The sequence below is a fragment of the Mesocricetus auratus genome, unplaced genomic scaffold (genome assembly GCF_017639785.1).
Source record: "Mesocricetus auratus isolate SY011 unplaced genomic scaffold, BCM_Maur_2.0 Super-Scaffold_100048, whole genome shotgun sequence".
In the NCBI taxonomy this organism is placed as follows: Eukaryota; Metazoa; Chordata; class Mammalia; order Rodentia; family Cricetidae; genus Mesocricetus; species Mesocricetus auratus.
The window spans coordinates 450,118-462,374 of record NW_024429225.1 but is presented as its reverse complement, the minus strand read 5'-3'; the positions used below and the strand labels follow the sequence as shown (position 1 = coordinate 462,374).

Genomic DNA, 12,257 nt, shown 5'->3' with positions numbered 1-12,257 from the left:
AGAAGTCATAAAAGACATAAAGTTTGCTCAATATTTTTTAAAAAGTGTTTTAAGAAAACAAACACATGGAGAGCTGGTTCAGTGATTAACAGCACTGATTGCTCTTCCAGAGAACCTGGGTTCAAATCCCAGCACCCATATGGCAGCTCACAGCTGTCTGACTCCAGTTCCAGGGGACCAACACCCTTACACAGACATACATGCAGGCAAAATACCAGTGCACATGGGATAAAAATAAAGTAAAAAAAGAATTATAAAAAACTAATTAGGAAGAAAACCAGCACTCAAAGGGGGCATTGGGTTGTTAAGCGAATCCAGATGCTACCAGAGAGGGTGTGGCCACAAAGAAACTAGGCAGGTTGTCCCCAAAACATTGTTCAGATGACTGGATACTGTGCAGCAGCCTAAGAATGGAAATACAACAGGGCTCAAGCCTACTCCACAGTTTCGTTCTTATCTGTCTTTATTGGATGTCTATATAGAGAGCTGACTACAAAGGCAATTCAGCAATAATATTCCTTCAGATTTGTACGTAATTGTGCTTCAAAACGAAAAATATGTGTCCAAAGTTCCTACCAAGGACAATGAGATTTACCCTAACAGATGACCAAAGTCCAAATGGGCTGGTGTGTGTAAAAATTACTGTTTGTGCACATACCCTTAGGCTTCCCCTTTCAATCTCTCTGGACATCATTTTTCTTCTTTGTAAGCAAGAAAAATAAAGAGTTGCTCCTGCTGATCAAAGGGTCATCAGGAGGAAACAAGGAAGCGATGAAAAGTGCTTATTAGTACATTTTCTGGCAATGCGTCTGAGAAGCCTGAAAATACTCATTATCACTCACTTCTTGTTTGTTTCTGTTTTTCTAACAGTGTCGGGATCCCAGAACAATACAATACATCTGGTGACTGAGTTTATCCTCCTGGGTTTCGGTAACCAGGGGGATACACGAGGTTTCTTCTTCTCCTCGATTCTGATTCTCTACCTCCTGACCTTGCTGGGGAATGGAGCTATTGTCTGTGCTGTGAAATGGGATCAGAGGCTCCACACACCCATGTACATCTTCCTGGGAAACTTTGCCTTTTTAGAGATATGGTATGTTTCTTCCACCATCCCAAATATGCTGGTCAACATTCTCTCTGAGAGTAAGGCCATCTCCTTCTCTGCCTGTTTCCTCCAATTCTATTTCTTTTTTTCACTCGGTACCACAGAGTGTTTCTTCTTATCGGTCATGGCTTATGATCGATACCTGGCTATCTGCCGGCCATTGCACTACCCCTCCATCATGACTAGGAAGTTCTGTGTAACCCTCATCTGTGTCTGCTGGGTGAGCGGATTCCTCTGCTATCCAGTGCCGATCATCCTCATCTCCCGACTTCCTTTCTGTGGACCTAACACCATTGACCACATTGTGTGTGACCCAGGACCGCTGTTTGCACTGGCCTGTGTCTCCGCTCCTTCCACAGAGCTTCTGTGTTATACCTTCAATTCGATGATCATCTTTGGGCCCTTCCTCTCCATCCTGGGATCCTACACTCTAGTGCTCAGAGCCGTGCTTCGTGTTCCTTCTGGTGCTGGTCGAACTAAAGCTTTCTCCACGTGTGGATCCCACCTAGTGGTGGTGTCGCTATTCTACGGGACCCTTATGGTAATGTACGTGAGCCCAACGTCAGGGAACCCAGCGGGTATGCAGAAGATTGTCACTCTGATTTACTCAGCCTTGACCCCCCTCTTAAATCCCCTCATCTATAGTCTCCGAAACAAAGACATGAAAAACGCCCTAAAGAAAGTCCTGGGACTAACAACTATCCAAAACTGAGACAGTTTTGAAGAAGCCATGGGTCGCCTCTTTATATTAACATGTTTAAAAATTATTTTATTATACTGATTATTGGGATCTACTGTGACATTGCCACAGTCTCCTCTGAATTCCTCATAATCATACTCCTTTCATCTTTGCCTTATACCCCACCCATTTCCAAAGTTTTAATAATTCTTTGGGGATAGCACTTTAGCTTAGTTTAGTTTCCACGTAAATAAATGAGCTTGGTTTTCTGTGCTTGGCTTATTTATCTTAAGGTGATAGTCCCCAGTTTTGTCAATTTGTTGCAAGTCATAGGACTTCATTCTTCTTCAAGGAAAAAATGTATTTGTATAAGTCTTTTTCTGTCCATCCATTGGCACTGGCAGGCACCTTGGATGATTCTGTACCTTAACTGTCATAGATAGTACACTGGTATCTCTTTTGTACATTGGCTTTAATTCCTTTGGATGTTTATCTGGTAGTGATGTAGCTTGATCATATAGAAGTTCTAGTTTTTGAAGAATCTCCATATTGTTTTCTGTACTGACTATACTACTGTATTGCAAACGGGTCACTTGTAACTTATGTGTAGTAGCAATAAAGAATTGCTTCTTGTAAGTGCATGCTAACCCACATTGAAACAGAGGCAGAGGCTCATATTTCACAGTTCCTTAAACAGTTCTGGTTCAGCTCACTGATGACAAATACTTAATAATAAAGCTTTGTAAGTGTGTGTGGCCTTGCTGATGTTAACATATACACAAACAATATGTGTGTTTATGTCTATTTTCCTCCTCTGTGATACATATTCGAACCTTAGCTGGTGGAAGGAATCAGTTGCATGCTTACCTGGAGTTTTTTTTTTTTTGGTTTTTTTTTTTTTTTTTTGGTTTTACGAGACAGGGTTTCTCTGTATTGTTTTGGAAGCTGTCAGTCCAGCCTGGCCTCGAACTCACAGAGATCCACCTGCCTCTGCCTCCCGAGTGCTGGGATTAAAGGCGTGCGCTACCACCGCCCAGCTACCTGGAGCTTTTTACTGTAATCTTTCATAGTCAGAAAATAAATTTTCTTAGATGAGTATAAGCACCACATGTGTATACACACATGCAGCACTACATATATGTGTGCGTATTATGTATACTCATATATATACGTGTGTGTGTGTGTGTGTGTGTGTGTGTGTCATACTTTGAGGCTGCCTTTCTCACCAAGGTCATGAGATGGTCACACCTCTCTTCTTTGTACCTCCCTCTCTTAGAGATAAAATAAAGGCTTTTCTTCCTACCACAGCTCAGGAGATAGCACCATTCCTCAGTTCTCCTGCCGATCGCCACAGAAACCTTGCACCTCATGATCGGTCTTCCCATTTTATCTCAACACGTTTGCTTCCAATCGGAGTGGTCCCATGATTTACCATCTTGTTTTATCCTATGTCTATGGGTGTTTTGCCTGCATATATCTATACTGAGGGCCTGATGTCCAAGGAGGAGAGAAGAAGGCATCGGATACCATGAAACTGGAGTTGCAGAGGATTATGAGCTGCCATGTGGATGCTGGAAACCAAACCCAAGTTTCCACCAAAGCGTGTCTAGCACGTGAACACAGTGTACGACTTCAGAGTGTGGGCACGTGTGCTAAGAACTGAAATGTCTGTCCTCAATCAGTAAAACCTCCGTTATGAAAGTTTGGAAGTATTACACTTGTTTTATTTCCTGTTACTTGCTCTGTTGGAGTTGTCAAATCAACATAGGGAGGAAATATTACAATTTGCAAGTTTTAGTATAAAACTTGGAATTAAAAGATTATCCTCAAATGACCATGCCCTCTGAACACTGCTGTCAAGCATGTTTTGATGGGAACACCAGGCATCTACCATCCCCTCCAGCCCCCCACCCTATCCCCACTTCCTTCCACATAGGGGATATCCAGAGTCTGTCATTTCACTCAGGGCAGAGTCCAGGCACTCCCCGTAGGGTCCAGGCTGAGAGAGCATCCCTCTTTGTGTTATGGGCACACAATGACTGTTTGTATTCGAGGGATAAACACTAATCCACTGCTCAGGGCCCCATAGGTTGCCCACGCCTCCTCACTGACTCTCACATTCGGGGGGTCTGGATCAGTCCCATGCTGGCCTCCCCGCTGTCGGTCTGGGGTCCAAGAGCTCCCCCCTGTTCAGATCAGCTGTCTCTGCTGGTTTTGCCAGCTGAGGCCCATCTTTTTGTGCTCCCAATTTTACTGTAACTAAGTTCTGCCCTCTGATTTCAGGTAAACGACTTCAGCTGATGACCTTCCTGTTTTATCGTAAGTTTTGGGTACAAAATTGAAACTTGTTCTTGACCTAATTTTCTTTGAACACTTCTAACTGAGGCTTTTCACTGTGGTTTGCAGAGGCTTCTCTCTGAGTAGGTCATGATGCTCAGTTCCATTTACTCAGAATTTTCTGCCACATGCAGTACATACCCAAAATTTCCATCTTCCACAGCGCATTATCACAACTGTTAGGAACATGAACTGCCATGACCAAAGACGTTACAGTTCTGACAGGGCAAGGACCACAACACCGAGTGCTTTTGTAGGAAATTGTTCTACTAGAAATACTAGACGAGATATATATCCCAGACACAAACGTACCACTGAGACTCCAAACTGTTGTCTAAAGCGTGCTTCCTATTGTAGGATATAAAACTTGCCCCTCAACAGAACGTTGTGGTGACCCCTGAGACAGTCACAGCCTCTCCTGGTTGAGTATTCTGCTGTTTTCTAGTTTACCAAAGAAAAAGAAAAAGAAAAGAAAAAATAAACAACCAGCAAATGCATTACCCCTTAAAAGAAACTCATATACACTTAAAAGGAGGGGGGATGAGGAGGGATTCCCTCATCTTTAAAGAATGTTTCTAGAGCTATTGAAAACTTGTATTAACAAAAGAGTTGGTATAAACACTCCTCTGGATTGTATGCGAAGGGAGGCAGGGACCACTGACAGACACGGCGCATGGTTAGTCGGACTTGGCTCCTTTCTCTTCTGCTTCAGAGGCTGGACTCTGGTTTTCCGGTCTCTCCATTTTCTGCAGGCGCGTCTGTCGTTCGCTGCTCAGCCCTTCAGCCTGCTGGCCTTTGCTCCTCCCTTCCTTTGGTTTGCACTTTTTTGTCTGATGATTTATCCCTCTCCCGCGACCTTTTTCGGCTTCGTGTCCACCCCGGAAGGGATGGGCTTGGTTGACAGCCTCGCAGGGCAGTACTTGGGGCTCCACCTTTGACAGCCACTCAATCAGTGCTGACCTTCTGCTTGGGTATTGCGGCACAGGTGCAGGGTGGGAGGCGCCTGAGATGCTGAACCTGTCCCGCCGCCGCTCTGTCCGGCTGCCGCAGCACAAGCTACTGCTACAAAGTATGCTGCTAACCCACCAGATCGAGCCTTGCCTTTCAGAGTGAAACAGGCTCTTCAGAACGACATTAAGGGTCAGTGAGTGGCTCAGGGGGTAAAGGCTCCTGCTGCTAAGCCTGACAACCTGAGTCTGATCCCTGGGATTCATGTGGTGAAAGGAGAGGACCAGCTCCCACAAATGCCATCTGGCTTCTACAAACACAACATGACCCATGGATGGATGGAAGGAGGGAGGGAGGGAAGGAGGGAGGGAGGGAGAGAGAGAGAGAGAGAGAGAGAGAGAGAGAGAGAGAGAGAGAGAGAGAGAGAGAGAGAGAACCAAAAAAGTTTAAACAAGTTTATTTTTTAAAAAAAGAAGAATGTTAGTGGTCTCCATCTGTATAGTGACGTCTCCCTGATAAAGGGCAAAGGCTACACTTAACTGAGGATATAAGAACAGATATTCAGAATGTAGTCAGGGATTATAATTACTTAGGAAAGTGGTAGTTGCAGGTTCTCCTCTAAGATCCATGATTTCACTAGCCCTGGGTAGTTGGCTAGGTTTCCAATACCAGCTATGATTATCCCTCTTGTTGGGAAGGTCTGAAGTTCAATTAGAGAGCTCCTGGTTACCAACAAGGTGTGTGTGCCCCTACTGCACCCTTAGGGTTATTGTGCCACCAGGATTGTTATGGTTCATAGGCATCGGAGGGGGGGGCTGTTGGTTGTTTTCTTCTTTTGGAAGCTTCTGGTAACATAGAAATAAATACAAGCACCTAACAGATGCCGAGAGTGGAAGAAACAGCGTCCCCCCAATGCCTTATATAAATGGTCATTCCTAAAATCAAACATAAATGTAAATTATATAGACTGATCAGATTGTATTTATATACTTAGGAGTGCGTGTGCATGTGTGTAACAGCAATTAATGAAAAACTGACCCAGGAATTTGAGAAAGGGCAAGGAGGTATATATGGATAGACTTGAAGGGAGGGAAAGGAAGAAGCAAATGGTATAATTTTAAAATTAAAAGGATCAACGTTTTAAAATATAATAAAGAAATGTTTAAAAGAAAGGTGATTTAATTGGACATGATATGTATTTCATGACAAGCCTAAGGAGGCCATGGGCTCTATGACACACTATCTTTAATAATCCCCGTAGATCAATTTATCAAAAGCATTAATGAAACTACATGACGAGAAACAAAGAGGTCCCCATGGACAGCGTGAAAAAAATAATAAGTTCACTTGAACAGAGTTGAGAAATCTCAACAGCTGACAACAAGGGGCATAAATTGGAGCCAACACATAATCTTTACACAGCGAGAAACAGAACACTCCAATGTTGTAGTCAGAGGAAGCAAAATCGGTAGTGTATGAAGTGCTTATGCACAGCCTCCATAGTTGACCCGGGAAAGGAGAGAAACTTTGTGGATGACCGCATGCCTGGTGGGCATTAATGCTTTTGTGCATGATAGGTGAGCCTGCTTGCTGATGCGTCTGTCCATTCAATATGCTCCAAAGGCTGTCACTCTGTCTCTCTGCTCAAAGCTAAAGGAAAAAAATTATTCAGAATGATGAGATCGTTGTGGAATTTGCCCGCCCCAAAGCCAATGTGCTAAACAGTAAAAAAAGCTGTTCCCAGGGTCTTCTTCCTCGTAAGAAGGTGGTTAGGGAAGCAGGGAAGATAGGCCTTTTATTACGTGTGCATAATAGTGAGAGAATAGCTCTGCCCACCGAAAGGGAAACCAATAGCAGTCAGTTCTTGATGCTACCGCTTTCCTTTCTCAGTTCTCCTCTCCTCTGTCGCCCTGCTCAACAAGAAAGGCTCTGGGTATGGTGGTGCAAGCTTCTAATCATAGCTCCGGAAGAGGAACAAAGGGTTCTTGAGTTTGAGGTCAGTCTCACCTATATAGAGAGGCCATAGAAATAGAGACCATTTTCTTTTTTCTTTCTCAAGATATGTTTTTATTTAAATTGGAAATGTGAATGTTTCACATGAGACCATTTTCTTGAGGGGAGAAGCAAAAAGAGGAAGAAAATGGGGATGAGGAGAAGAACGAGAAGGTGCTTGTGGCTGTAAGATCAAACCAGTGTTGACGAAGACTGAGAATTCACGTAGAACGTAATGACAAGCTTGTAAGGCAGAGCCACCGATATGCGTGCGGCTCTGACTTATGTATTTTGATTTGGAATCAAAATCTGTGACCCTGAGTTCAGAGCCATTGTTCCGCTGCTCCCTTCCAGGTAAAGGGACTACTTGGAATTCTGTTGATGAGAGGTTTTTCACATGGAAAGGTGCAGAGTGGGCAGTGTTTCTGTAGTGGGGAACCATTCTTTCTTTTTTTTTTTTTTTTTTTTTTTTTTTTTGGTTTTACGAGACAGGGTTTCTCTGTATTGTTTCGGAGGCTGTCAGTCCAGCCTGGCCTCGAACGCACAGAGATCCGCCTGCCTCTGCCTCCCGAGTGCTGGGATTAAAGGCGTGCGCCACCACCGCCCGGCGGGAACCATTCTTTCTTGATATCTTACCAAAATGAGCATCAACGCAGGTTGGTTGTGTTCTTAATAATTATCCTAGTTTCTAAAACTTAAAATTTCTTCATGCCCATCTTTCTCTTTTTCTCTTCAGGGCTTCTTGCCCAGAAAAAGGGAAGTTATGTTGCTCACTTGGGGCCATTCATTTGGGCTGTTACTAATCTGTTGCTCCTGTGGCAGCTACACAAGTTTATTTACCTCATCTAATACCATTTCTTCAATAGCTTTATTCTATTTTAGTATGTTCAGTGGGGACTGCAAATGCCATATTACCATTTCTATTAAAATGTATGATTCAAACTCTGCTCTTATTACTCAAAAAGTTAAAAGTATTTCCTTAAGCCAGGCATGAAGCTCATGACTGTACCTACCACTCAGAAAGCAAAGGAAGACTGAGGGTTCAAAACACTGCCCAGGGTGTTACACAGCAAGTTTCAGGCCAGCCAGTACTGTTCACACTAAAACCTTAGCTTTAAAAAGTAATTTTAAAAAAATTCTGTTTATCCGCCAGACTGCCATCATGTTCTATCTCTGTGTTTCGATTATTTTTCTTTCTTTTTTCAGATTTTTTTCTCAATACATGTTTTTATTTAAATTAGAAACATGCTTGCTTCACATGTCAATCCCAGCTCCCTCTCCCCCCAGCCCCCAGCCCAATCCCCACACCATTCCCCAGGGAGGGTGAGGCCCTCCTTGGGGGGAACTCCGGGGTCTGTCATTTCATCCAGGGCAGGACTTAGACCCTTCCCCATGTGTCCAGGCTGAGTGAGCATCCCTCCATGTGGAATGGGCTCCCAAAGTTCATTCGTACACCATGGTGAACACTGATCTACTACCCAAGGCCCCACAGATTGCTGAGGCCTCCTCACTGACATTACATTCATGGAGTCTGGATCAGTCCCCTGTTGGCCTCTCAGCCATCAGTCTGGGGTTCGAGAGCTCCCCCTTGTCAGGTCAGCTGTCTTTGTGAATTTCACCAGCACGGTCTTGACGCCTTTGCTCCTCACTCCTCCACCTGTTTTCACTTTGTACAGTGCAGGTTATGATGTCCAGGGTCTCATACCTGCTAGGCATTTGCTACCTCCATCCCGAGCTTGAGCCTCAACATTACTTTTCATCGGAAACAAAGACAAAAGAGGAAGAAAACTAAAAGGATCCAGAGGAAGGGTGAACTGAGATGGGGAAGAGAAAAATCATAGAAGTATAGTAACCTGTGTGTTCTGTACAATTAGTGTATTCTTATAAAAAGAGGGCAAACGTATCTTTGGTCACTATGTTCTGAAGAAAAGGGCACATTTTGGAATGTGAGTAAACTTTATTTAGAAACAACTATTTTTATTTTGGTGCCCCATTTTTTAATATTGGAGGTATTTTAAATGATCTAAGGTAGTCTCTGAATAACAAACTTTAAGGAAAATTTCGGGAACTAATAAGAAGTGCTATAGGGAAAAATCTCGTAAATATCCCCATATACTCTCATACATTATGTCCATTTTTAATATAACATTTTTGGGGTTTTTATAAATTTTTACTTAAATTAGAAACTTTATTATTTTATATATCAATTCCATCCTCCCATGCCCTCCACTGACCCCCCCACCACACCCCCATCCACTCCCCAGGGAGGGTGAGAAATAACACTTTCAGATGTGTAAGAAGCATGATAGATTGACATGTGAAAGCAGAGTAAATAATAGTGGCTTTTTATTGCTAAAAATAAATAATTGCTTATAAAATCATAAATTAGCTATCACAATACACAATTCCTAAATAGGAATAAGCAAACTGCATAAAAATTATTTATGTTTATTGACTTTCTTCTCCTGTTACTATTTAACATGGTCAAAAATAAATTCTCCTAATGGAAAGAGCTCCAAAGATAATCTGAATTAATGTCAAATTATAAACCATCCAAATTTATACAACCTCTATTGAAAATAATGGCATACATGTCCTCACATTTTGAGGGGATGGCACTTTGGTTGCCTCTGAACAACTTTCACTGAAAACCAAGCCAGCATAAATCAAATCATTTTTATCATTATTTAAATATTCTTTTTATAATACTATATTCTGTTTTGTTTTTTATTTATTTTACTAGTAAGTGAAAGCAATTTTTGGGGTTTTGCTTGTTTGTTTGTTTGTTTGCTTGTTTGTTTGGGTTTTTATTTAAATTAGGAACAAGATTGCTTCACATGTCAATCCCAGCTCCTTCTCCCTTCCCTCCCCCCCAACCCTGTAACCCCCCACCCAATCCCCACTCCCCTCCCTAGGGAGGGTGAAGCCCTTCATGGGGGATCTCCAAAGTATGTGTTATCATCCAGGTCAGAGCCTAGGCCCTCCCCAGTGTGTCCAGGCTGAGAGAGCATCCCTCCATGTGGAATGGGCTCCCAAAGTCCATTCGCATGCCAGAGATAAATACTGATCTACTACCTGAGACCCCATAAATTACCAAGGCCCCCTCACCGACACCCAGATTTAGGGGGTCTGAATCAGTCCCATGCTAGTCTCTCAGCCATCAGTCTGGGGTCCATGAGTTCCCCTCATTCAAGGTCAGTTGTTTCTGTTGGTTTCTCCAGCCCAGTCTTGACCCCTTTGCTCAACACATCTCCCTCTCTGCAACTGGGATCCAGGAGTTCAGTTCAGCATTTATATTTAAATATTCTTATTTTGTTTGTTTATAACTGTTTTTCTGGTGCCGGGGATCAAACCCAGGGCCTTTTGCTAAGAAAGTGATATATAGCTAAACTAGCAAAGATGAAATTTTGTTGATTTTTCTCTACTTCCACAGAAAACTCACAAAACTTAGAATTCATTTTTGTAGCCCACTCAGGAATAGGATAGGATTTGTTCAAGACTTATTTTTTCCAATACATTTCATCTACTAGGGACAAGCCCTGGTCCTACTGCCAGGGGCCCTTTTTGGAGCCCATTACCTATGGTGGGATACCTTGCTCAGACTTACTGTGGGGGGGGGGGGGATGACACATGACACTTGATCCTGCCTCAACTTGGTATCCCAGACTTTGGTGACTCCCCAAGGGAGGCCTTATCTCCTCTGAGGAATATATGGGGGGGTGTGATGAGGGAAAGGAGGGAGGAGGGAGAAGGGGAGGGAAGGAGACCTGGGGTTGGAATGTAAAAATTTTAAAACATTTTAAAAATCCAATGCAATTGCCTGCGTGAGTCAGACTCTTGGCCCCAAGAAAGGCTTCAAGATGTTTCAGCAGCAAAGTAGATCACCATTTCCTGTCTTCTCCCCACAGTCTGGTGATCATGAATAAGACACAGGTATCCACAGTGACGTATTTTGTCTTACTGGGCTTCCCCCGGGCCCTGGAAGATCCAAATCACACTTTTCTCACTGATTCTGCTGGTCTACTCGATGACTTTAACTGGGAACATGGCCATCATTTGTGCAGTGAGATGGAACCACCAACTCCATACCCCTATGTATATGTTCCTGGCCAACTTCTCCTTCCTAGAAATCTGGTACGTGACCTGCACAGTCCCCAACATGCTGGTCCACTTTCTTTCCGAATCTAAGATTATTTCCTTCCCTGGCTGCTTTACTCAGTTCTACTTCTTCTTCTCCCTGGGCATAACCGAGTGTTTCTTCCTCTGCGCCATGGCGTACAATCGGTACCTAGCCATCTGCTTCCCATTGCATTATCCTTCCATCATGACCAGGCAATTCTGTGTCACTCTGGTTTCCCTCTGCTGGATCATTGGTTTCTCTGGACATTTGATACCCATTTTTTTCATTTCTCAGCTGTCTTTCTGTGGTCCCAACATCATTGATCATTTTTTGTGTGATGTGGACCCACTAATGGCTCTGTCCTGTACTCCTACAGCCACCATAAGGCGTGTCTTCTACTCCGGCAGCACTCTTATCATTGTCCTCACTAGTTTGTACATCCTTGGATCCTATACCCTGGTGCTCAGAGCCGTCCTGAGGGTCCCTTCTTCTGAGGGACGGCAAAAGGCCTTCTCGACCTGTGGATCCCACCTGCTGGTAGTGTCTCTGTTCTATGGAACCATAATGGTGATGTATGTGATTCCCACTTCTGGCAACTCAGCTGCGATGCATAAAATTATCACGCTGATATACTCTGTGGTGACACCAGCTTTAAATCCTTTCATCTATAGCCTCCGTAACAAGGACATGAAATACGCACTCCAACATGTCTTCTTTGGAAAGAGGATTAGGGGAAACTCATAAATAGGGTTTCTATACACAACTCTAGGGAACCCAATGCTTCCAAGGGAACCTTCATACGTGTGATATCTACTCACACAGACAAACACACATATGCATAAGTAAAAATAAAAATGAAACTTGTTCCGTTAGTCTGGACAGGGCACACCTTTAATCTCAGTTCTTGGGAGTCAGAGGTAGGTAGATCTCTGTGAGTTCGAGGCCAGCTGGGACTAGAAAGTGAAACCCTGTCTCAAAAGAACAACAGAAAATGTCAAGGCTGGACAGATAGTCCACCAGGTGCAGAGTGGAGCCATCCTGACTCTAAAAGACAAATCTACTCGTGCTACAAAAGA

The 12,257-nt window shown here is 43.4% G+C and overlaps 2 protein-coding genes and 1 pseudogene across 2 annotated transcripts; 2 read left to right on the top strand and 1 right to left on the bottom strand.

Moving 5' to 3' along the window:
- Window positions 1-803: 803 nt before the first annotated feature.
- LOC101838027 (olfactory receptor 11H6) lies at window positions 804-1,817 on the top strand. The gene has a single exon (XM_005087485.2). It carries the CDS (start codon window positions 804-806, stop codon window positions 1,815-1,817), a length of 1,014 nt encoding a protein of 337 aa, XP_005087542.1.
- Window positions 1,818-4,798: 2,981 nt separating this feature from the next.
- On the bottom strand, window positions 4,799-7,709 carry LOC101840716 (annotated as a pseudogene).
- Window positions 7,710-10,973: 3,264 nt separating this feature from the next.
- On the top strand, window positions 10,974-11,925 carry LOC101837763 (olfactory receptor 11H7-like). The gene is given in 2 exon segments (XM_005087484.2): window positions 10,974-11,030; window positions 11,032-11,925. Coding segments are annotated over 2 exon segments (945 nt in total). The 5' UTR covers window positions 10,974-10,979.
- The last annotated feature ends 332 nt before the right edge of the window (window positions 11,926-12,257 follow it).

Bases quoted from the DNA above. Each gene is read 5' to 3' on its own strand.
- LOC101838027 (XM_005087485.2), top strand. From the start codon at position 804: ATGCGTCTGAGAAGCCTGAAAATACTCATTATCACTCACTTCTTGTTT.